Genomic DNA, 26,253 nt, shown 5'->3' on the forward strand with positions numbered 1-26,253 from the left:
TATTTCTGTCTATGTTACATTACTCCGTCTGTTTATTTTTCTGCTTCAGGTGTCTACACCTTTTAACAAAAAAGTGAAAAATGCATGTTTGAGAGTGTACTATATGTATATGTGGGATGTGAGTGTCATTTGAGTTTATCTGCTTTTAGTGAGTCTCATGATCTGCTTTGTGTTTGCTTACTTGGTGATTTTACAGCGAGTATTTTTACTGTATCTAACACAAAGGTGTTAGAGCTCTTGTTGGGACATAAGGGAAGGGAATCTGTGCAACAGCAATCAAAACTCTAGAGGAAACATGCTACTGACTCGCAATTATATCAGAAGTAGTTACTCTTCCTACTTACTGTCATCCAGCTTGGAAGTAACTACCAAAACCAAGATCATGCTTCACATGATTAAACTGGGTTTCTTTGGGATGAGCCTCTGTGACACTTGGATTTTCAAGGGGAGGGCATTTACAGCAGGGCGAAAAGGATTCCCTCTCCTTGTTTTTCTTCTTAGGTTTTTTTCTGCACGATATTTTGTGGCATATGTATTTGTGTTTAAATGTTCTTTCCCCTAACAATTTGGTCCTTGATGTAGTTGATCCTGCAGTGAACTTGTGTTGAATTTGTGTTGCTGTTTGTGTCTGTGGCAACAAAGTATAAAATCATGAACTCTGGATTGTGACCTTACTGCAAAATCAAGTGGGAGAGAAGCTAAAATTGTGGAAAGGAACAGTTTTAACCAGTCATAAATCTTCAACGGTATTAGCAGAAGAATTGAACAGTATAGGTCAAGTAAATTGATTTTTGTATAAATATTCTCTTTTTCAAATTTGTGATGACAGGAAAATCTTTCTACATTTGACCTCTCCTCTAGTGCAGTTATTTTTGTGAGAAGTACCAGACGCTCAAGCAAGGAAAACAATGCTTTGTATTTAACGACAAAACCATGAATTGAGGCTGCTCAGTTTCCCACATTACTCTTGAGCTCTTCGGCCTTGACCTGGGTAAACACTTGGACAAGTGCTAAGACATTTTAGTCTCCATAACTAGACCATACTTACTCTCTACTAATACTAGCATTTTCTGCAGTGTTTTAAAGAGTGATAAAAATGCTGATTTTTGCTAGATACTGAACTACTGCATCAAATGTTTAGTTAGATATAAGCTAGCAACAAATTAAAACTGCTGCCTGCCTAACCTGTTTCCAAACCGTGAAACTGGCCCTGTGGAAGTCCGTGTTCAAAACACGTCCCTGTGGTACTAGCATGGCAGAGGCTTTGGTGTATCTGCAAGGAATTCTAGCAATAAGTGTGCCTACAGGATAATGGTAATTAAGCTAAGCCTGATCCAGGCTAGCCCGTAGCTATCAACCAGTGGCAGCAGAATGTGCTGAGTGCATTTTGGCTGTTGGTGTTGTACTGTTCGGGGAACAATAAATGTCGATTGTCCTGATCTATGCCAGTTATGCAGTCGTGAAAGGAAGGAGTTGGGTGAAATCTATAAATCTGTTGGTGAGCTGGACAGGTAGCTCATGGCTTCTGCAATGAAATACTGCTTCCTCTATAAGGAATAAAACTTTGGTGCTTTGAAATGATGAATTCAGCTGTCTTGCTGGTGGAAAAGATTAAGCAAAAGGGAAGGACTTTAAGAACTCTGAGTCAGGAGATTTGGAAGTCTTAGTGTCTGATCTCTTTCTATATAGCATTAAGGCCTCCTATTTACTTTTTACTTACATTAAATTTAGTATCACCATCTTACCGATGAAGTTATTAACCCAGAAATAGGAATAGATTGGAATTGTGTACCTCGCACTCCCGCAGCCCAGAAAGGGTCAATAACTCTTCCATCTGTGGCTAAAGGACCAAGCACTTGCTATAAGATATTAAGACCTGAGCAGAAGTGAAGGCAGTGGAGCAGGTAAGAATTGCCTTGAATAGCTCTGCACAAATATATTGGAAAATCTGTATGAGGGAACAAAATCGAATGTGTGTGCGTTAGTGCATGTTTAGAATACGTAATGGTCAGAGACATCCCTAAGGAGCCAAAATAGCCAGGGTAAGTGACAGCGGTTCAGAAAGTGTAAATCTCAGCTGTGTTATACTTGAGCCTGGAAGAGAGAATTGGCCTGGACCACCCAAATGCCTCCCTCACATGAGATGGGAAGGAGTGCTGTGTCTCATCTACTCCCTGTGTCCAGTAAGTACCAGCAAAGTGCATCTTTCTATTACAGAGCACCAGCTTTAGCAGTAGTTGATGGCTTTGTCAACATTGCAATACATGCAGGTATTGAGGGAGGAGTGAAGGTGGCTGGTGAGTCACCTTAAAGAGTAGCCTGAGAAGGAGACAAGCTGATGTGGGAGCGAAGAACAGGGTTTCAAATAAAGTAAGCAAAGCTGGATACACGTTGGCATAATAAGCAGGGCAGATAAAGGGACATGGGGATAAGTATGGGGGGATCCCAGTTGTGGAATGCATTAAAAATGGAGACAAGAAACTTGAAATTGCTGCAGGAGCAGTGATATTCAACAACAGTCATGCTGCACTGTTAGGCTCAACAGTAATTTTGATTATGGAAGTCACGCACACATGGGGTACGCACCCAGGGCTGTCTCGGTAGAAGCTGTAGCTGCCATGAGAACGGCGGGGGGTGCTGAAGCCAGAGGCCTTAAGCCAAGACTGTTTGAGGGCAGAGTTCAGGCCCCGAGTTGAGTTCATACAGAGCTGCAGTTCATGTATTCATTATTGTCAACTGTTCATTAATCTCCCATGTGTATCTAAGTGTGTTTGGAGAAACTGACTTCTGAGGAAAGGTGGAATTTTGACCTCTTAGCATTAAAATATTTTTGTTATGTTTTGGTTTTGCTTTGCTTTTAATGAGCCGCAGGCAAGGTCTTCTCCCTGTGACATATGTCTGATACTGTGCAAATTAGGACATTCCCCATTTTGCTTCAAAAAAATTTCTGTGCTGGGATCATAGAATATCCTTTTGTATACCCATGGTCATATGTCAAGCCTAATTTTTAAGTATTGTCAACCAGGGTTTCCAGAAAGGGAATTGGATCCTTGCTGCCTTGGCCTGACAAAAGTCCTACCAACCAAATATTGTGATCCTTTGCTTGCTCATTCTCTCTCCACTGCCGTGAAGTTTAGTGCTAGTCTGCTTTTATTTTTTCTTCGAAGAGTTCAAGTTTTCTCCTCTCTTGAGACTGTATTTTCTTTTCTGCTGAGTCAGTTCTGTTTTCCACTGGTATCTTCCATCTGGCAGGTTAAAAATTAGGCAGTCATATGTCTCCGTTTGTTTTCCACAGCCCCCAGAACAGGGTGCAAGCTGCCAGTCTCCAAGAGGTGCAGAACCAGATTCTCCATCAGGATTTAGCTCGGCCCCGTTCTCCTGTTTGTGCTTGAAGAATGCTCTCCCCCAGTTTAGGGGTTACTGAGGAAAAGATGTTTCAGACTAGCTTTACTTTTTCCCCTAGGAACGGCCACAGATGTTTTCTTTGATAAGTATATACTGTTTGTTTATTGTTCTATTTTCTGTTCTGTTTCTCAGATTCATTTAATGGGGAATGGTCTTTATGCTGCCAGTTCTTAGTTAGGTTATTGGCTTTTGGGTTTGTATCATTTTCATTGCTCATTATATTCACTTTGATGGGGATAGAGGTATCGTTTGCATGGTCCTGTAGAGTTTATTCCTCTTTAAACTGAAGAACTTTCCTATCTGTTGTTATTCCAGGCAAGTACTTGCCTTCCCTTAACATAATAAAGACTGTCCAATTAACTTCTACAAATTTCTTTGGTGCTTTCAGGGTGCCTTGAAGGTAGTATTAACTTTTCACAGACCTAGGAAAAGAATGTAGACTGCTTCACCTACAATCCATAATAACTTTTTTTACAACACGTTTCAAGCATTTTACAAGTATTCTTTGAAGCTTGAGTCAGTAAATTTTCAGCGTGATTCTGGAAAAACTGATGAACACATCTTTTTTTGATGGTAAGATCTTTTATATGTACATTCCTTTGTTGAGTTGCTTTTCACTGTCGTTTTCAGCGTGTTCGTGGGGTGGCATATTCCAGTCACTTGAAGCCTTCTGGTAACTTGGTTTTGTACCTGCGGTCTTAAAATTGTCTTTATAATCTAGACTGCAGCAGGTCTTTTTTAGCTCTGTAGAAGTGGAGAAGGATCATTATAGACGCTGTGTGGCTTTGTGATTTGTTGGGGAATTATCCCATTAGCACACTGTATTTGTCTCATCATTTCCCATAATTACTAATAAACAAGATTATTTGTGAAACTTCCTCTGAAGCCCGTTAGAATAGTTCTGGCAGGGACGGTATTCACATCGTGTCAGTTCTGCTTCGCAAAATCTTCAGGGCAGCTAAACTCATTATGTGCTAGACTTGAGCTTTCTTGTAGTTTGTTGGCAGTTATTTAATCATTTCAAGGTGAACTCTTTACATAGGTTTTTTTAAACAGATAAATCTTTCTCTTGGAGAATATTGCTCCATTTGTGCTCAGCTGATCATTTAGAACACATGAAAATTGTTTTCTTTGTGCACAAAGGCTCTGATTTTCATGTGATGTATCCAGATTTCACCCTAGTATGACTCCACTGACTTCAGCAGAATTGCTCCTGCTGTACGCTGAAATAAATTACATGTTTTTTCCTTAAAAACAAACAAAAGGCCCCACTGGTTTTCAGGTTACCCGAGAAGTTATGTGACTTTCAACAATCACACAAAAGCCTGCAGTCCTGCATGCAAGGGCTTGAAAACATCTGGAGCTTTCAAGATTTCTCAACATGTGCCCTTGCACAGCGTCGTTTGCAGGATGTTACTTGTTAGAGGACACCTTTCACAGCTGCTCTTACTGCAGTTCTGCTGTGAGTGGAGACTTTTAAGTTAATGGAGCTAATGGATCAGGCCAACTGAATAAATGTTACCATCATGAAATCATCCAAGATTTAATTCTACAAAGCGCTTACACACTGAATATTCAAGTTGGGTAGATGAAGAGAAACTGAATTATAAGACAAAACCAAAATCTGCCAATTTTGGCAATTTTCCCTCTTGGCTGCTGATTATCTGACAGCAAATTTATCAAGTTTCTTTTATTATTTTTTTTTAAAGGAACTGTTTATTGTGGCAGCTAAATGAAAGAGCATTTCGCTCCTAGAGAACAGTACAGGTCATGGACTGATCATTCCTTTCTTTGAGACCTCTCAGCCAAGATGCTCAATGGCTATAATCCAGGTTTGGTAAGATGTTATAGAAATGATAGAAGGTATGATATAAGCCATTTCTCTGAATAGTGCTATTGAGGGAGTCGCTCAGAGATAAAGCACAATCTCTCTGTTGGTCATCTGTAATGACAAGGATTGGAAGGAGATGGAGGGGACTCACTAGCTGCTGGTATCATTATGTGGAGCAGCTTAGGGGCAGCTGACTCAAAGGAGAATCCTGTGCTGGCTGGCTCTTCCTCCTGGACAATTATGTTTAAGGATCAACACTTCAGGAAAACGGCATTTGCTTTGCTTCCTTGAAGTTACTTATTGAGTGACAAGCAACTATGATAACCAGGCAAGGCATATCCAATTGCCATATATTCTTCTTGTTCTTTCCATTTTGCAAAGAAGTGGGAAGAGGGGTTAATCCGATCGAAGCTGATAATCTTGATGAATTATTTCAGATTCTGCACCCATACGGGTTTTCTTCACTGCTCTTACTGGTCAGTGCATATCTCTGTGTTCCTTGAATTGGGAGAAAATCGTTCCTTGCAGGGCCCTGTAGGTCAGAGTGCTGCATGCACCAAGGGCTGCATCTAAAAACTACAAGGGAAATATCCAACAATTATTAATTTGGAGACACAACAGGCTGGTGTAGATCAGCAGTGGATTCACATAATTGAATTTCAGGCAAACCATTTCAGCCCAAGGGTCAAATTATGAATAAATATAAGACAAAACACACCATCTGGTGAACCATGCCTAATGTAACTGAATTAATTGTTCAGTGGATCTCAAGGCCAGTTAAATAGCTTATCCGTATTTCTCATTGCTTCCTTCTAAATGACACATTCAGAGCTTTTCCCTTCCTTCTCCCCCTCTAACCCTTTAACCTCTGAGTCATTTAGTGGTGGTGGGTGGTGTCTGCTCTGACAGTGTGTTGAGTATATTGCTGAAATAAACAGGCCACTTCAGAATTTTTTTTAGCAAATGAGAGCCTGCAGTCAGTGACTGACTTTTAAACATATGGGCCTAAGAAGACGTAATTTTAATTCATTGTAGTTATTATTTGCATAGAGCTATCTGCTTCTGGGTGGTTTTACAGGCAACATATCTCGAGGATTGCTTCCTGTTTAAGAAGTTATGCACAAAGATGAAGAAAGTAGAGCTGGATGCGAAATGATCGTTGTAAAGTCTAGCTTTGTCTCAATGCTTTTATGATTTTGTTGGTTATAAAATCAGTGGCTTGCTTTAGATTTCTCTGGCTTTAGCAGGCTGCTGGGGCAGCTGTTGATTTTTAAAAGTCTGAGAAAACATTTTTTTTAATAGGTGGTCCAGTCTGCAGATTTTTTCTGTTCGGGGGAGAGGGGCTGCTTTTACAGAATAGTTTCTACATTTGTACAGAAAATAGGACAGTCACATTTTTATAACTCCAATGAATGGTTTAATATGACTTTTAGAAACAGTAGAGTCTCAGTCACAAAGAGTTTGAGCTTGCCAGCATGTCTTAGAAAGGTATTGCTGGCTTAGCCCTTGTTGATTATGGCAGAATTATTCAACTAATTCCAACAAAAATTATGAAAAAATACAAGGCAGATTATGAAAAATACTTCTGGTTCAAAATTGTTGCCTTGGTGATGTGCAGTGTGTAATTATATTTTTTAAAAGTCCTTAACAAATTTGTACCCAATGTATTTTGTTCTTATTTTATATACATGGCAAGTCTCAAGGTTGTATGACAAATTATTTCAGCAAAAGCCATTTCTGTCCTATAGAGATGTTTATGGCAGTTCATGGATTCCTGTGAACTGAATGTGAAGCTCAGATTTTCAGGTTTGCCTTGTGATGTTAGAGGTCCTGTGTCTCTCACAATTAGGTAAGATTTTTGATGCCCCTTTAAGCAGCTGTGTTGTGACAAATACTCAAGTAGAGAAAACAGAAATAAAATTAAGAGAATTGCATTCAGATGAAGTTCAGGTGCCAGGTATCCTGGATTTCTAGTATAGATAATTCCGAAGTGCTCAGTGCCATGTTACAAAGCATGTGAAGTGCAGTGTGGTGGCTTGCTCTTAGCTCTCTGGTGAGGACACGCGCTGGAGCTGACTTCCTTCAGGAAAAGGACAGGCCATTAGCCACCGGATCAAAGCACTGGGGTGCTTAGTGGCTGCTAGTGGCACAACTCAAGATAATAGCACCCCGAGGAATATGGAGTAATGGAAATAGTCTCCCAGCTGGAGCCTGATCAATAACACTTGGAAAAGATGCCTACAAGAGCTTTATCTGCCGCTTGTGTCCTGACTGGTACGGGCTCTTACAGGGAGGAGGGAAGGAAGTGGAGTGAAAACAGCACCCAGTTTGTTGGGCTTTTGTGGCTAAATATCACTGCTAAGTAGATCTATCCCTAATGCAGCTCCTGCAGTTGTTTTTCTGGAATTTGGAGTTATTTCTATTTTATATGTTCTTTTTAAAGTATTGAACTATCTAAAAAGGCATATTTGTCGTTGAGGGAATTCTGTACCTTTATGCCTTTTCACATTAGGAGTTAAAAAGAACACATTTCAGAATAGTATCTGGCTGTATTTTAAAATAAGTGTTTAGACTAAAATATCTTAATTTATCTATATTTATATAGATAAATGTGTGCCTTCAGTTGAAATGCAATCCCATGTGTAAAAAGCCTTTCACTTTTTACCTCTTTTTAAACTCGCGATGAGCTGTGTTAGCTAAGATCTAAAATAATTGATACTGTTCTCCTGAAATACTGTAAAGCTGGGTTTTGGGGGGGTTGTTTATTAGAATTTGTTTATATTTTAAAGTACCATAGCTTTGCCCAAGCCATCAGTGGAATAACATTGGCATGAGACTTGAGGTCTGGATGGAGGTTCTGTCTGCACGTGCTGTTCCTTGGGGCCCAATGCAAGTTACTTTCAGGATTGCTCCAGTGGCAATATTTTAATACAACTTTCCTGGCCATTCCTGCTGACATTTCTGGATTTAGTATGAAAAAAGTACTAGAGCTGTAACCAGAGTTAACAATTTTGTACTATAATATTTCAGTTAAATTGCAGGTTATTAAATAAAGGAAGCCAATTTCTGATCATACTTAATGTACATTTCCAGTAATTCAGGATCTGATGTCAACAAAAGAAATGTTTTAGATAGTGCAAAGAAGTGAAGTAATCAGATTATCTTTCAGGAAATGTATAGTATTTATTTCAAAGTATTTTAGCCTGATACAGAGCTAGTAGAAGGATTCACAGTTTACATGGTAGTCGTTTGAGTCAGATGGATGTAATGTCTTTTTCTTATACAGTCTTTGTTTCTCGCCTTGGCTTGGAGGGATTTATTCCTTCTCACTGACTGTGCAATTCTCCATCAGTTCTCAGCCCTGTCTCCTTCTCCTTGAGAGGTGTAGCCCACCTTCTCTGAACTCACCATTTTTTAGTTCATCTGAGTCTTTCTGGGCTTGGGTTTGTCATAGAAGTGATCTCTCGGTAAGAACACAGTGGACAAGCAAAGCTTATGGGTTATTATGGGGAAAACCAAGAGTTGCTTTTGTTGTGCTCTGCAGAGTCTTTTGCCTCTTTTTACATCAGCGTTTTACAACCTTCATTTGGCTGGTCCCATCTATTTCACCACTGACAAAGGTCTGTAGTTGGTTTTCTGGGCATTGCCAGTCATGAGGGTCACGTTCCAAACCATAGCAGGGCCAACTTGTGTGCTGGAGCCTCACGTTAGCAATTAGATGTAGTTGTTAGTGACCGTCTTACTGAAGCTATGCTAGACAAAGGAGATAAGGAAATGACGCAGGAGTCACGCAACTCATGCATGGTTTCTCTGACATCTGAAATTTAGGTAATCCCCATTATGAATCTCATTAAAGGCAATCTGGGCAACAGAAATATCTGTGAATAATTTATGCATATCTCTAGAGCTTTAAAAAGTGAGCCCTTAAACGTGGATGGAGCTTTAAGGGTGGAAGTATTCCCTTTGTCTCAGTGGACTGTGAACTCATTCATACCAAATGGTCCTATTTACCTGATAACGATGTATGTAAAAGAGGGTATGTATTTAGCGACAGCAGTATATATGAGTTGACTGAGATTGACTTTCCACATTTTGGGTCCCTTTGAAGACTCTAGCATTAATGCTCCCGCTGCTGTTGTCCCTGAATTGGACATGTTTATGCAAACTCCATGCGGTGCTGTAGGTTTTTAATACCAGTTAGAGACATTTAATGGAGGCTTGTGATTCACAGGGAAAAAACCCAATGTCATTTGCCAAAAAAAACCCAACTCAGCCAACCCAGAGGGGAAGCAATTTTGCGTTCTTTATCCTGGATTATAATGACATAAGCCTCTGGAGAAATTCCGATAGCTCTAACCAGAGGTTGAATGGAGAGTCAAGAGCAATGAAAAAGAAAACCCTCGCTTTTTGCTGCCGTTGATGATTTTCTGATCAGACAAAGCAATACACACAGAAATCGCTGAACAGACTGGTGGAGGCCATGGGCTGACCCATTAAATTAAATTTCTCCTGTATTGCAACTAGATGATCTCAAAAAGCTGTGTCAAGTGTCCCTGTACATCTACAGTGGGTAACCATGTGTTTTCACAGGGTGAACAATGATGAGCGTTCAGCAAATAGTATGATTTGTGAATAAAGGCAAAGCTAAAGGCAGGTAAGGTGCAGCAGTGTTCCTGTATTGTCCAAATGAATTGAAGGGGATTGATATGATCTGTACCAGTCTGGACTTCAAAATAATACTTTAGCTGGGCACATTGGTCCAGGTGTCTGAGTCTGCTCATAAGGTCCCAACCCGAGCATCATTTTGCACACGCCATTGCATTGTGGAAGTTTACATTTCCAGATTAGTTTATACTTGTATGAGTTACGCATCAAGAAAAATTAGAACATTACCTTTAAAAGGCTCAGTGAACACAAAAAATACAGACTCACTGAAAAAGATTTTCCTTAATATTTGTCTTCTAGATACTATCTGGCTATTAGTGAAAAACATGATTTTTCTCAGTTCTTTGTTCTAAACCATTTGTGTTTTGTTGTTTGGGGTTTTTTGCGGTTTTTTTTGGTTTTTTTTCTTGAGAAGTGAAATTATTGAGTTTCCTGAAAAAGTAGACAGCTCTCAGTTTTTAGGCTAAATATTTCACAGCAGTATACTACAATAGGCTTTGCCAGTAGTTTGCATAAAATTTGTTGTTCATCCTAAATGAAATTAAGATCGGACAAATATATTTGGAGAGCTGGGTCTTCCCCCGCCACATTCTACTGTCTTTCTACAAAAGAATTTGGGCACTTTTTTCTAAAGTGCTGTCCTCGGTTTCAGCACAAATTGGTTTACAGTGAAGAATTCACTGATAGGAGGACGTCTAGGATCTCGAAGTATGTAAATATGATCAAAGTGAAAAGTGTAGCAGGATGTTTTTCTTGACATTCGGTCCAAAGGAGCACAGCCAATCACTTATTAACCTCACTTATAAAGATGCTAACAAGGTCTTAATGACAACCTCCCAGGCACGTGTGTGACTCTAAGAGAGTTTGGTTTGGGAAAAATCTCTTGTGAAGTTCATAACTTGTCATGCAAATATCCATGATCCACTTTGTGACAAATGAGTGACAAACTAATGAGAGTGGCTACATACAACCCTAAAAAGCATGACTCACAAAAAAAGGCTACACTGTATCTCTCTGGGATTTGCAGTGGATTGTGGATGGGTTGAACTTAAATCATGCATAAACAGATCAACTCTGGAGCCAATATGTAGCAGTTTGAATACTTCCAGGAAGCACTGGATTCAGCATACGTGTGCTGATGACTTCACCTCCTCAACTGTCGTAAAGACGTGTTCAGAAGTAGAGGCCAAATGTGTACAATCCTGGAATTTTCCCCATCAGAGTACATGGGTGGAGCCCCAAACCAATTAGGCTCTGAGAATACACCACAGTGGTGTATTCCAGAAAAGACTGGCAGAAACTGTTCAGTGAACAGTCAGTGAGAGAAGGTTGCTGATAAGAGACAGGTCCTTGCCGTGTGAGAACAGCTGTTGTTCCTCCAACAAAGCAAGGCTCGGATAGAATTCCTGCACATGGACCCTGGCTAGTGAGTTGATCATACAGATAAGGCATGGTGGGGAGCACTGGTACAACAGCAGGTGCTGCTTTACTGTGTCTCTAGATAAGTTTGGTTATAAACTGCTAGTCTAGCAAGAGAAGGCCAATCTCACACTTTGATTAAGAATCCTTTCAAAATCAGACTGCTCTTTCATTGGTCAATATTTAGTTTGTCTTAAATTCCCTGGGTTTCTGTAATTATGAAAGGGATTTTTTGGAAGGTATAAGCTTTGGCTGCTGCGTGGAAGAGCTTGAGAATGCCAGTTATAAAGGTTCAGATATTAAAATACGAACGAAAAGAACCTCTGTGGTTTATGAAATTCTTGTCAGTTCATGAAATTTGAAGTGATGAATGACACTGCAAGAAACCACGATTTTATTCTGGTTTAGTGTATTTAAAAACATAAATATTTATTACAAATTTCTATTCCTATTTACAAAGTGCTTGCTTTTTATAAGTCCCCTTTAAGATGATTTTTGATGCTGATGGATATGGTGCCAGCCACTGATGTTTTCTTTTTTTTTTTCCTCTTTTTCAGTTACACCAGCAGAGTTGTTTCCAATGGACTGAAGGCACAAATTAATAATCCAGAACTGAAAGTCAGAGGATTGGACCCACTCATCAGCAATTTAATTGATAAACTTCAGCACTTTAATAAAGTAAGTAACTTTTTGAGATAAAAACATTTTAACACTGTGTTTGATAGCAGAGCTGAAGCTAAAGTTGCTAGGTGGTACCACTTCTCATGTTACGTTTCCCAGGATAATAGGCCTCAAATAGTCATGTAGTGGGTCCAATACTAAAGACAACTTGAAGATTCTGTTGGGCCGGCCCGTTTATGAACTCTAATGAGGCAAAATTATTTCCCTGGAAGTTGCTCTGATTCCTGGCTGGTATTCAGTGGTGGAGATATAAACAGATCAAAAGACAAAATGAGTCTCTAAGGGTGTGACAACTGAACTGTACGGAATGGCCAAGTCGGGACAGAAGGTGCTCCAGGATGAATTAACTGTGCACCTTTGAAAACATTTCCTTGATAGGCCTTGTTCTCGAGCTCCTCAGCCCAAAAAAAAAGATAACCTACCAATGAGTTTGTCAGAGACATGATTAACCTGTGTCTGCCTATCATCTATTTGTGTTCCCTCAGATGCACTTCCAGTCCTGGTGCATCTGCCGTCTTTCAAAGCTGAATGCACGATTCTCTGATATTCCTGCTTCAGCACACCTCTTTGTGAGCTCTTAAAGTAGTGCCAGTCCAAATGAGCTGGAGCTAACAGATTTAACAGAGATTGATTTTCATTTAAAGTAGGCATGTTTTCTTGTCAGCTTGGAAGAATGCTTACAACAGTGTGTTCCGAGTCAGATGTGTTTGCACATTAGTCTACTCGTAATCTTTCACGATTAAAGAGTGATGGAGCATGGGGATATAAATAGTAGAGAACTGCTGTAAGATTAAAGTCCACCTTTGCAGGTGGGGTGAGCAGGAAGAAAAATAATCTGCACAGGTAAAACGTGAGGAGGAATTGCTTAGTCAGGATATGGGAGGTTATTAAGACTGTGGCTGTGATCAGGAGCCATGGTTTGATCTCTTATTTGCTCCTGCAGTAGTACAACCCTCCTTTACTTCTCATCAGCCACCGGTGGTAAATCCATAATCTAACCAGTAATTAATGTTTTTGTTAAATCTTGCTTGGCCGTAATGTTCTTCTACTGTTCTGGAGGTTGCAGCTCAGGGATTCTTTGTATCACGCTGTTTGATTTAACTTGCCATGGGGAATTACAGCAACCAGTCTGATGCGGTACTTAATATTAGAATGAAATAGACATTATGTGGTCAGGTTGATGAAAGGGATAATTCATTATTTATCTGCCTTTGCATGTTGTTATAAAGTAGAGTGTTAATTTACTTTATAAATATTAGATACATCCATCTGTGTAATAGTCTTCTATAAACACTGACAATAGGAAATAGTTAGAAATAGATTAAATTAAAAGTAGTTGTGTGTTGGATATTCTATTTCTTTGTCTGTTGTAGAAAAATAAAAATCTGAACAGTCTCATAATGAGCTGCATACCAATTTTCTTAAGTTCTGTATGTTTAAAAAACAGCTTCAAAGAACACTCTTTAACCAGAACAATAAAATCCAGTTCCTAGCTCTTTCTGTAAGTTGGAAGTGTTGCTTTCTGTTACTTCTAATTCTGCTTTAGGAGAATATCATCCTTAAGTAAATGTAACTCCCATCAGATTGAGGTGCTTAGCAATAATGGATTCCAAGGGTGAAGGATTAAACAGAATACTGATTATTGCCCTAAGATGGTTCGTTCTTAAGTACTTGGAATAATATAAATTCCTTTGATCATAATTTTAGTAAGATTTCTTCAGAGATCAAAGCATCAAAGAAGTTGCTAAATATCTAAGGCTTTCACATACAACATCAAACATGTGTAGCTGTTTTCTGCTTCTTGAATTTTCATTTTGGTTGTGTTATTAATATACAAATAAAAACTGACACTGAAAAGCCGATTAAATCAGGACTTTAAAGTGTCATCAATAGTGTGTGTAGACTGCATAGAGGGGGAGTTATACAGAATTCCATTACTCATTTTATGAGCAAATTGATTTTTTTTTCATCAAGTTATTTTTTTGGGGGGGGGGGGGGAGGGAATATGCAAGTTGGAATTTAAAGAGTGATAAAATAAGGTGTTATCTTTGTATCTTCTTAAGTGTTTGACATTTGCAATACCATTGTAAGCAATAGTTGCAGAAGCAATCCTGGAGAGCAGAGAACAAAGCAACGCACAGAACGTGCATCATGGGGGACTTAATGTGTTTAGGTCCCAGTAATCTTCTACCACTTGAGTAACATTGCAAAACTATCCAGAATAGAGCGCGTATTCTTGGATAAGAGAAAGAGGTCCTGAGATTTTTAAAAGAAATAACATTTCTGTCTTAACAAAACAAGCTCCAGCCGTGCTGCCCTCGGAAAGCCCGGACCGTTGGCTTTCTGTCTCTCCTTCTGTTTTGCAAAGGTGTGTGTTTTTGAAAACCGGGTTAATCTGCTGCTAGATAAATTTGCTGAGGTTGTGGAGTACTGTCAACTACAGCTACATTCAAATCAACAGGATTCATTTTTCTAAAAGATGTACCTTAGCTCAGCAATTCTTAACCATTCCTGGAGCAGATCTAATCGCTGCTGTCTTCGATAGCTCTTCTACCTCCTGTCTTCCACTGCTGGACCCCAGCTCTTCCTCTTCACTCATCACGTTATCAGGGCCTAAGATAATGAGTGCCCCTGGCTGCTGGGGTAGCAATGCGGCACGCGGCTGTGAGCAGGAGGGACTTGTCACTGGCCAGGCAGAAGTAGCAAACCATTAATTCATTTAAATCCAAAACTGGCGGTCTTCGGTGTACAGCAGCCATTGCTTTGTTAGCTCCTTATTATGATTTATCTGCAAATGTAAAGAGATTAATAACTTCATTGATCCTAAATCCCATGGACATGAACAAAACCCTTATCAATGTATTATTGTTCTAGTTGGTGCAGCCCGGCTCCAGCACATTACAAATAATCTGCATGCGAGTCGCCTTCCCTTTCTCCCTGTCATTTCGGCTGAAATGCCAGTTTGTTGGAGATTATAGCAGTTCCTCATTTTATTCATCTGGGACTTAAATCCTCACCACATAGTTGTTGTTCTTTTAAAAAATGATTATGCAAATAGCAGGCTATTTCATAACCACTTTGCAAAGCCAAAAGTAAAGTGAAATTTAGAGAATATTATTCAACAATTACTGTTATTTGCATCCCTGGCAGATAAGGTATTTGAAGAGTTCATTGCAGCTGCTGATTCACATAGCAATAGAATTACCGAGTTACAATTTACAGTAACTTTTACTTTTAGTAATGCAAAAACAGATCAAGTGAAGTCCCAGGTCGATTTTAAAGAACTAGCAGTTAGAAATAACATCTTTTCCTCCCCCTTTTTTGTGAATAGAGCAGATGTGAACTGCAACTGCTAATAAACATAAAATCCCCCATTGCGCCTTTTTTGAGTACTACTTCTTGCCACATAATCACACTTAAATATGTTTTAATGTTTTACTTCAGCATAATGCTTTTCACAGTTCAAACACAAGCGGTCTGAGGCCAAGGTTAAAAATCCTGAAGGATCAATTGCATTGAAAGGCAATGAAAATGTTAGGGAAAAGTGAAAAAGCTTTGACTATAACTTTACTGGCAGTGTTGCATGGGCATTCTCAAAGGATTATAATATAATAAGTAATATACAAGTTTAACTTATTTGTCTCCTGTCATACTAAATCTAATCTTGACAGATTTTTGAGAATTGGTGTGTTTTGCTGTTGTCAGTCAGAGATGAACGCTTAGGGCATAGCTGTAATTCAAGAAGACAGTGCAATAACCTAACCCTTAAAATGAGAGTAATGCCAAAGCAAATCTTCCTGAATCTAGACCCACATATTCTTTTTTTTTATTCCCCACCAAAGTCTCGTGGATCTGCCAGCTGAACTAAGAAATGTGTATAACTTGAATTCCTTTTAGATTTGTATCCAAAGGATGCCGTCATAGCAAAGTTCGAAGCAACAGCATTGAGATGTTTCTTATCAATAATAAGAGTTAGCCATAATTTAATCTCAAATGTGAATTTAATTGGGTTAGACAATGGAGAATAATACAGTAAATCATTTAACTACTACTTAATTTAAAAGTGTATATATATATTTTTAGACATCTATAAAATTTATTACATTATAGATTTTTTTATATGAGATTTCAGTGGAGACAAGTTGGTTTGATTTTCATCCAAAGTTGTAGCTGACTTGGACTAAGAGTCAAAATATTCTATTCTTCATTTCATCCAATGAAAATATAGAAAGAGAGGTAGTCGTCTTAGAAAATCTGTTGCTTCTAGTAATTGGGATTTAAATAGCCCCAACAGGCTTAGAAGTATTACTGCTTGCCCCCCACATTAGAGACTTGTGCCTCTTACAAAACAGAGCACCTTTCCCAGAACGGCCATTTGTCTGGGTTTCCAAAACAAGTCCTCTTTTTTCCATCCAAAGCATTTGGAGACGTTGGACGTTTCTACAGGATTTCAGGTGCTCCATATCCCTTTTGGAAACGCGAAGCAAGACATCTGGAAAACCCAGCGATATTCATTCGCTCTCGGTGGCTAACCAAGCAGACTGTCTGTAATTTGAGGCATTGAATTTAATGCAGATGCAGAGATTAATAGAAAAAGACACACTGAAGGGACTGGGCCTCGGTCCTAGTTGTGTAGCGTGTAGAGCACACTGGCAATCTGCGCACATGTAGTACACTTTCAGGGCTTTCAGGATTCATTGCATGTAGACTCCATTATACAGGTACTTCTACGAATGGTAATCCCCTACACCAATATCAGAGGTGAAGGGCTGTGTTCTCTGCACCATGCTAAAGGCACGCCATCATAGCCGGTTCAGGATACCACCCAACTGACCTCGAGGACAATTTTAACTTTTGCAAGTAATGTAGGATCCACGTCACCACTCAACTGGTGAAAGCTCTCCTTAGCACAAGAGAGACTGTTGATTTTTTTGATGCAGGTTTTGAATGGCCTGGCTGGCCTGGTTTGAAGTCTTGATGATCAGTCTTGCCTCAGCTTGTCTGCAGTTCAGGTACAAGAGAGATTTTCATTGAAGCAAACACTTCTACAGTTGCACTGGTCCTTTTTGAGTTCACATCACTTTAAAGACAATAACAGCCCTCGCGACCTTAATCTCCAAATGTAAACAGCAGCAATAATTGAATTAATACAATAGTTATTGGCTGATTAATAAATAGCAGCAAGACATGCATGTACTTCACGAAAATAAAGATAGAATTAATGAAACCTGAAACAATTATGTTTAAAGTCTTATAATGCCAGGAAAGAGCAAATGGACTGTTTGTTTTGGTTTGTTTTTTTTTATTTCCTACTCTGCTGTACAAAAATTGTTCACCCCTATCTTCAAATAAATGATCATCTCAGATTACTTCATCAGTTATACAGAGCGAGTTTCTCATCCTAGTTTTTTTTTCCAAATGTTTGTTCTTATTAGATTCATGGGCTGTTTTTCTTCTCCCCTGCTAAGAATCAGACATCTCTTTGCTTCCAGATATAGATGCTGAATGCTCAGCTCTGAGATAAATTATGATCTTTTTCGTAATCCATATACAATGAAACAACTCATCTCAGTGCTTGAAACAATCCAGTTTACTCAAAGACTGAGCGTCATCTTTCTCTGCGTGATGTTCTGTATGGTTTTCTGAAATTATATATATATATATACACACACACATACGTGACATACGGTGTATAAAAATTTTGGAGACATCAGGTTTCATCATATCTGTGATTAAAGCAAGAAAAGGTACATTAATGCTGCCATCCTGGGAAAAAAAAATAAACAAAAATCTAGTAGCAATTTAGCTCTCTTGTTTCTTTAAAGAACCTGGCAGATTTCTATTGTATGTAGTTCTTAGCAAGCCATTTTTGTTGGGTCCATAGCTTTTTGCTTTTGTAATATATTTTCACATTGACTTGTCAATCAAAGTTGAGAAAATGCATCTGCTGTCTGTTGGGGAACTCTCTTGTTCCTGAGAAAATTCCAAATCAACAAAGAGCCCTCTTTGCAAAGCAGTTTATCGCACAGTAGTGCATCGGGATATGGTAGTACAGAGCAGACTACGTAGCAATGGGGATGCTTCACTAGGAAATGTTTCTTGCAGTAAAGGCTGTCCTTCTCAGGCAATTAAACAGGACGTAGTTGCTGATTTCTTAGGAACATTTATCTGTCCAGGCTTCCATTAGGAGGAGTAAAACTCACAAGAAATATATTCAAATAGCGGGCTGGGGCATCTGAAGTCTGTCAAATTCCTAGTCTGGTCTTAGGTTTCTGCAAACTCCTATTGCTTTGAGACCAGTAATTTGTGCCCCTTCCTCATTTCTGACTCACACGTCCTGGGTGAGGCTGCTGGGGGAGCAGCCACCGAGAGGGGACGTGCAGGGCAAGGAGCAGGGAGAGGCTTAGAGCCGCAGACGACTCAGCTGGGCTCCTACTGGAAAATAGAGATGTGGCCATGAGGGAAGAAAAACTCACTCAGTTTCCCTTTGTCTGCATACCTTGAGGGGCAGATAGAAAAGCAGACCAGCCGATAATAATCCAGTCATTAGGCCATTCTTCTAGAGATGCGGGGTCTTCTCCTTCAAGGCTGGGCAGCTCCGCTCACCAGGCTTTGTGCAGTGGTTTTCTTCTCTCATATGCCCTTATGTTTTAAAAAGAAAAGGAGTTTGGAAGCTCTAACCTTGGTTCTGTTGTGGCATTAAAACTCCTGTCAAAACGAGAAGTTTGTCCATGAATCAGAACAAGAGAGCGCTTTCCAGTCCAGTCCCACTGAAAAAAATGTCACTGGAGCATTGTTTTATAGAAAGCATGTGTTAACGTTGTAATTTATTGCTAATTGAGGTATATATCATCTCTGGCTGAAATCAGTGTATTTTTGCTGCCCTGAGGCCTGCAGGTTGTTTGTTTGGTTTTGTTAAATATAGTGACTCGAGATATAATTAAATAATTTTAATTAGAATTGAGAAATCACTTTTTAGCGTTAAAAACAGCATCAAGGTTTCAGTAGAAACAGAAATCAGGTGAAATACTGGCTCAACTAAACTAAAATGTAGCATTTTAAAAGAAGACAAATCTGAATCTCAACGTAAATCCAGCATATTTTATTATATGCTAGCAAATATATAATGCTAAAATGCCCGTTTATTATTCATGTGTTCTGTCTCAGAGTATGTTGTGCTATTTGTCTTGCAAGCATTTTCAGAAATTATTTGCCCAGATGGGCCATTGTATGTGTTTTGTTTTGCTCATTGTGGGAAATTAGTCTTAATAAATCAAAATCACATATTGAGTCACAGTAGTGACTTGAGCCAAGTGGGGGAGAGGGAGGGGAGAGCTACTGTTTCGATCTATAACTGAGCCAAAACATTTCACATATAGAAAAACATAGTTTGAAAAGAGTTTTATTTAAAAAAAAAAATACTGAGTCTGTCCTTTGGCTTGAGTGCCCAGTTCCAGCTGCAGCTGATGAGCAAAACCCAAGCTCATGCTTGTTGTCACAGAGGAGTTGAAAAGTGGTTTGGATCCTGTGGTGTAATGCCTGCAAGGGAGGAGAAGAGGGTCAAGCATCGGGGCGACCTGCTTTGGCCTGACCGGTGGAAGGTGGTACAGGAGCAGGAGGCCGGGCATGGGGATACAAGGGCTGGTGTGGGCACCCAAGGCCAGGCAGGGAAGCAAGGCGGGGGTGGGAGTGAGAGGCATCCAGGGGCACCTGGGAATAGCTGGTCAGCCCTGGGGGCTTGGGATTGCTGCCTAGGGGTGGAGGCAGTCAAAGGGAAACTTCTCCACCATTAATGGAAATATCATGGTTTCTTGACACCCCAATGCATCACTCTAATAACTGTTGTCTTTGCGGTATAAGGTGCTAACCAAAAGGCGTACTGTTGTTACTGTTCAACAGCTGTTAACAGTTGTTATTGTGCTTGACCAGAAATACCCCTTTGTGGGTGTTCGCAGAGGGGAGGAAGCGTGGATCTGACTACTACGTTAGCCTATTTATTCTGATGTTAATTGATTTTTTTTTTAAAGATAGAAAGTCAGCAATTATCATTGAATTAATTAAGGTTGTCATACTGAAATTATAAATTCTCTTTTATGTAAATTCTTGTTTTGTTCTATTAGCCTATCATCTTTTTCTGATCACTCTATTAATTGTAAGTCATATACATTGTTTTAAGTTATCATTAGAAATGTGATGATGGTATTCACCTCTGATCTCATTCCTGAGGTGTACAATAACATGCTTATTTTTGGAGGTGGTAAGCTTATTATAATAGGAAAGAAAAGCAGAGATTTATGGGCTGATCATTGTTTTCTTAAGGGTAGAGGAAAGGTCTTCAAACAATTGATTGATTATTGGCCAAAAGGAAAAACAGGGTCATTTTCCTCTCTTTCTATTCCACTACTGAAGGGAGGAGACAAGTAGAAAAAGCAGTGTAAGAGAATAAAACTAGAGGCTACCTAAAGCCCAAGCTTAGTCTTTAACGTTCAAGTGGATCTCTGTACTGCTGGTGACGCAAGTGGATTAATGCTACTAAAATATACTGCCACTTTTTAGTTCAAGGAAACAACTTTTCTCCAGGAATAATTTGGGTTGCATTGTAGCACAAGTTGATGAATCAGACCTGGATCGCAGAATCCCCAGATCAGGTGTCCCTCCAAGAGGTTTCTCTCACCAGATGCCTGATATGGCTGCCCACCGTGGCAGCCTAATGCCACTCCCAGCGGCTTCCTACCCTCTGGTAGGGAGAGAAATCACTTTTATTTGTAACTCTTTGTTTCTTAATTTTTAACTGCATGCTTTTGTGTCAAGACTTGGAGATTTGTGAAGACTGTAAGTTCAGCTAATATCAAAAAGTTTAGTGGGAATTTTACAAACCCTGCTGCACTCTAATTTCCACCGTCTGTTACTTTTATGACCATTGGCTAGTCTTTGACTTTCTTACTTTTTACTGTCCTTTCTTACCCATATTGAAATGTTTTGTTTCTAAAAATCAGCCTAGTTTAAGTCCATTTTAAAATAATTAAGTTAGGTGTATTATTTCAAGGTACCACGAAAGCTCTTCAGCTGAGTATATCGGCTGATCTCATTGGACTCCAGGCAATCTGTGCAGTTTGCCCAGAACTCAATTCAGTCCTGTGCAGGTATGAGGCCAGCATGTGGGCTTGAGAGGAAAACACACATAGCAAGGAATGGACAGTAATTTTTTCAGTCACAGGAGACTTCAGCATAGTTTCCCATAAACACTTTTCTATCTGGATTATTAGAAATGGTAAAAATCAGAGTTATATCAACAGCAGGTTAAATGCCACAGCACTCAGTATGGAACCAAACTCTACACCAAAGCCATAGCAGATGGATTGAGTGTCAGGGAGCCACATAGGGACTTCATCTTTAACAAAGATTAAAACTCACTTTCAAATAGAGATGTGCTGGTGTTCTGTCACTTGATTTCTGCGTTCTGTCCCAAACAGGAGCAGAAGTTGCTTACGGATATGTAGCCAGGGCCCAGGCCTGAGCTTTGGGCAGTGCCTGGACTGGGCAGCTGCAGTGCCTTGCAGATGAGGGCTCAGCGCTTGTGGGAACTCCCTTTAAACAGCTCCAAGATGACTGTTTCTCACAGCTGCTGGACACCAAGATTAGTTGAGATCTGAGCTTCCGAAGAAGCTGGGGACCCTTCCACTCACAAAGTGTGGCTTCCTGGAGTAGCAGGTTTTCCTGGCCCTGCAGAGCTCAAGGAGCTCAGAAGCCCTGTTTGCCCAAATGGCGGATGCTCTTCTTACAAAGTGACTGTTCAGTGACGCCAGCTGTGACATGGCCTGGGCAGTAGACTGGCATCAGCTCAGCACAGGACGAGACCCGGGGTTTTCTGTTAGTGTTCAGTCACCATCTAGAGAGTTGATGCATTTGTCTGAGGAACAATATTAACCAGACTCTCCCCACTGTGCCTTTCCAGGTTGATACGTTGAGAGGTGACGTTTTATCACTACAATACCCAATGGCTTCCCTCACCCAGGAGATGGTAGAACAACACTGGTAGAAATAATGATAGGGAAATACTGTGCATCTGTGTCTTAAATGCAAACTTGGACGCAGTTGAGTTGAGTGACCTTCCTCGGCCTTCTTTAAAAGTCCAGGGCCAAACCAACATTGTATGCACTAGCTTACATGGTGCTTAAATGACAAAATGCAGAGAGCCCTACAGAGCACTTATGTTAACGACTGTCATAAGTAATAGTCAATGGATGTTAAGGATTTTTTTCAAAATGCATTAGTAATAAGACTATTTTTAGAGGCATATATTTTAATTCTGATTCTTTTATCATCTTCTACCAGCATTTACTAGAGTTATAAAAGTTACCAGAGAGTAATAGACAATTTGATGTTGTAAGGGACGACTCTCTGTTGAAAGCAGGGCCTTAGATTAGGTTATCCAAGCCCTGTAAAACCAAGTCTTGCATAATTCCAGTGAGAGGGATTCCATCTCTTCTCCAGTGCCCCTCCGCTTTTGTGTGTGTTTGTTTGCTTATGTCTATGAAAATAAGTACACTAGTCTTAAAATGCCTGACTTCTTCCTGTTTATAGTGTTCTCAAGGTCCAGCTTGAATTCATAGACAATAGTTCATGGGCACTTTATACCTTTATACACTGAAATATGTTCCAGTGTATAAAGCAAGGGCTGTTATATAATAACTTGATAGCAGGATACCTGGAAGTTCCTGCTTCCTATAGGAAAACATTCAAAGGAAATGCCAACCAAAGTAAACAGCACGTCTCTGGATCTTGCACGAAGCAGGTTCCTGTTGTGAGTCCAGCCTGCCTGGATTACCACCAGGGAGACTGACACAAATAAATGAGAATACTGGTTAAGCAGCAGCGTGCTCATTTACAGAGCGCAGAATTTGCATACACTTACTGGCTGGAAGAAAATTTACTACTGTGCATGTGATGCTGAGAAAAGCGTCGGGTATTGCAGTTGGGAACCATTTGCTCATTACTGTTCTTTTGAATAGCAATGAGGTGCATGTAAGAGTCTGTATGCCGTGGCTCCTGTGCATTTGCAAACGCAGCCTACTCCTGAGCACAGACAGGACTTTTTCTACCTTTAATTGTGATTTCATGGCTGAAAATGCCACTGGGAGATTCGAGCTCTGTAGTCCTGAAAACATCCAGGCCCTCAGTTTCTATAACCCTAAACACCTCGGGCTTTGGCTAGCTGAAGTGTCTTGCATTGCAAATATGATTTATTTACTATGCACTGTTTAGTGACACCTACAATCTATCCTGCTTCCTGGGACTGTATGCATTTTAAATGAGATAATACATTTATTTCACTTGCCTTTTTCATGCATCTGAAATGAGCCTGTGCCTCAGTGCAGTTACGTGGGAGTGGATGTATTTGGGGCTGAGTATTCCCAGTCCCAGATGTCATGGATGAACTTGTCATTATGCAGAACAGGCACCCAGGGGACCACTGATTCCCTTCAGAAATAGGTAGCCTTGGTATTGCCTTAACACTAATAGCAAAGTGAAAAATGAGAGGCAGTGAATTAGACAGTGCCACTTCACACGTAGAAATGATACACTTTCATCACTGTTTTCTCAAGCTGGCTTTTGAGCTGTGCAAAGACACCAGTCTTTGCTCTGGAGGAAAGCCATCCCATCACATAAATCTCATGTAAGTGCTTCCTTCCACCCCAAAGATTTGAGAGTTGCCAGTACTTATCAAGCAGGAGTCACTCACAGCCACTGCAGAAGGCACCTGCCTCACTGCAAGACACAAACCGGGTTCTCTGCCTCTTATGGCAATTGAAAGCTCACAAAAAGTTATTAATATAGCAACATCAGGGAGTATTCACAAAGGGTAATGTTGGTCTAGTAAAACAAAAAAGACCCAGCGTGTATAACCATGATGAAGCCCAGAATCAATATTTACTTATGTCCCTAACTTTAAAGAGCTAAATAATTCCAGTGTATATTCACACTGTGTATAATGACAATTACATGCATGTTTGAGTGAAGGCCACGCTCCAAAATAAGAGATACAAGGCCTGGTATGACCTTCTGAGGTTAAACCCTTTGCCTAACTGTTGGAGAATAAGACTCCTCCTTCCAGAGGGTAAGGCAAAATCTCAACATCGAGGCTTTAATTCTGGATCACCCTTCTCCATTGATGATAAAGGGAACTTAGGGAGGAGGGTCTTACAGCAAGGCTAGCGTTAACCTTTGTGAGTCCGCTATCATTTACCCCCCCGGTTTTCTCTTTATCAGAAGCCTTCATTCAGTATGGTGTTTAATCACACAGGTCGCTCAGCCATCGTATGCAGATGCACGTAGCGAGAGGTGTGTGCTTTTTTGGTGCCTCAGTGCCGAATGTGCCCCTGCCCAGGTGTTTATGTGTTCCAGGCTCGTGGCAGCGTGCACACCACATTGCACAGTCCCCAAAAGAGACAGGGGTAACAGCATTGAATTGTTTTGAAGCAACCACAATGTGTCCTCAGTCTCACATGGTTCAGTCACGTCTGAAGATGAATTTATGTAGGCCCCCCTATGCTTTTAACGTGTGTAACTGAAAAAAAAAAAGAAACTGATGTACACATTCTGTTGTTTCCAGCATTTGGAAAAGAAGGTTTCTCACTCTAATTTATTAATAATTCCAATATGGAAGATACTTGTCCTATGTGACGAGGACTTTTCCACAGTTACAAAAGTATGTCTAATAACTAATTCAAATGGATTCAAGTGATAGTCAAATTTGAACACAGCTTTTAATAGCCAGAAGCAAGTAACTAGACCATGGCCTACTGATATGAAGCATGTAGTGTTTTGAATGCTACCATATGTCCCGATACATATCAGCCTTGCAAAGAGAATCAAAAAGTGCTCAACGTCATTTCAGGGCTCTGCATCTTGTTTGCTCCTTTCAGTATCTGTAAGAGGAGCCTCTCACAGCAGAGTTTTTCAAAATGACGTTTTCATGGGAGTAAACTGGCAGACAAACAATGTAATTATTGGGTAATATAATGAAATATGACTTGTGCTTCACTGCAGTAAAATGATGCTGAACCATATTTGATGTGGCATTTGAAATAAGAGAATCTAATAATAGAAAATGGATTTCAGAAGGGTAAATGGAAAGCTTGAGATTTGTCTTTCTTAGGCCGTATAATTGGGGCTGTATGAAGTCATAAAGAGAGGGGAGTGGGCCACGGGCCCCGGCGAGCTGCAGGCGCTTTGAACCCCTTGATGAAGCTGACCGTTTGTGCCAGTCACTCGAATAAAAGTTTAATATTAAAGAGCTTTGTTGCATGAAGTTCTAGTCTCGAGGGTAATTTTGAGTCATGCAGCACGATACAGAAGTTTTAACTGAGGTGTGTAAAATGAATCACTTCGAGTATTAAAGTTCAATTTTGGACTTCATTTAGAGTGTTTATGAACCATATGAAGCAATATTATACTTTCTTATTATAAAGATTATTTCAGTTATTGGTTAATATACTTTTTTAGACTTTTCTTTTCATCCGGCTTTGCTAATCACTTCCAAGGACTCGGTAGACTAAAAATTGCACAGCAGTTACCAGACATGTAAAATAACTTCTGAGTCTGTAATACGATATATTAACTAATAATCCAAACAAAATATAATAAATTGCTACTTAATTCTGAGACAGTCAAAAAAACCTAAATGTATTGGATTTATTCTGAACACTTGAATAATTACTTTTTGAAATAAGAAGTTTCTGTTTAGCTCCTAAGCGTAATGGTAAAAGCCAGAAAGTCAGGAGTGCACGTTCAGGAAATGAGATTAGCTGCTAATAAAGCATCTCAATTTACTGGCAAAGGAAAAACACTTCACAATTTCAAAACTAACAAAAGTAATAAAAGAGAAATACTAAACAGTGCAAGGCAAAAATTGTGGCATGTAAAAGTCAAGAAGAAAATCTAAAGGTGTGATGGAAAAGCTGTGACTAGTAAGTAAGGACAGTAAGAAACTGTCTTATCTTGGATGCTAAGGTGTACTATTACAGAGTAAATAATTAATAACAAGGCAAAAAGAATCCCTGTGCAACATATCGATTCTATTAAATGCTAGGGAATTTTTGGCTTTATTCTTTGAGGAAGCCAAAGCTGTTCTGTCTGTCTGCCCATCAGCCTGCTCCTCCAGCAACGTTTTAAAGGGATCAAGTTCAACCGCATTTCCATAGCTGTTTTTATCTGTGCAGGAAGTTTCTCTCCATGCCGATTACTCCTGT

The 26,253-nt window shown here is 39.8% G+C and overlaps 1 protein-coding gene across 2 annotated transcripts in view; it reads left to right on the plus strand.

Moving 5' to 3' along the window:
* Positions 1-26,253, plus strand: part of LOC134517324 (glypican-5-like) — a 394,664-nt gene that overhangs the window by 222,982 nt on the left and 145,429 nt on the right. For both annotated transcript variants that reach the window (XM_063338702.1, XM_063338703.1), the window contains one exon: positions 11,878-11,998. In XM_063338702.1, coding sequence (XP_063194772.1) covers positions 11,878-11,998 — 121 coding nt within the window. The remainder of the gene's footprint in view (positions 1-11,877; positions 11,999-26,253) is intronic.

This window comes from Chroicocephalus ridibundus, chromosome 6 (assembly GCF_963924245.1).
Source record: "Chroicocephalus ridibundus chromosome 6, bChrRid1.1, whole genome shotgun sequence".
Taxonomy (NCBI): Eukaryota; Metazoa; Chordata; class Aves; order Charadriiformes; family Laridae; genus Chroicocephalus; species Chroicocephalus ridibundus.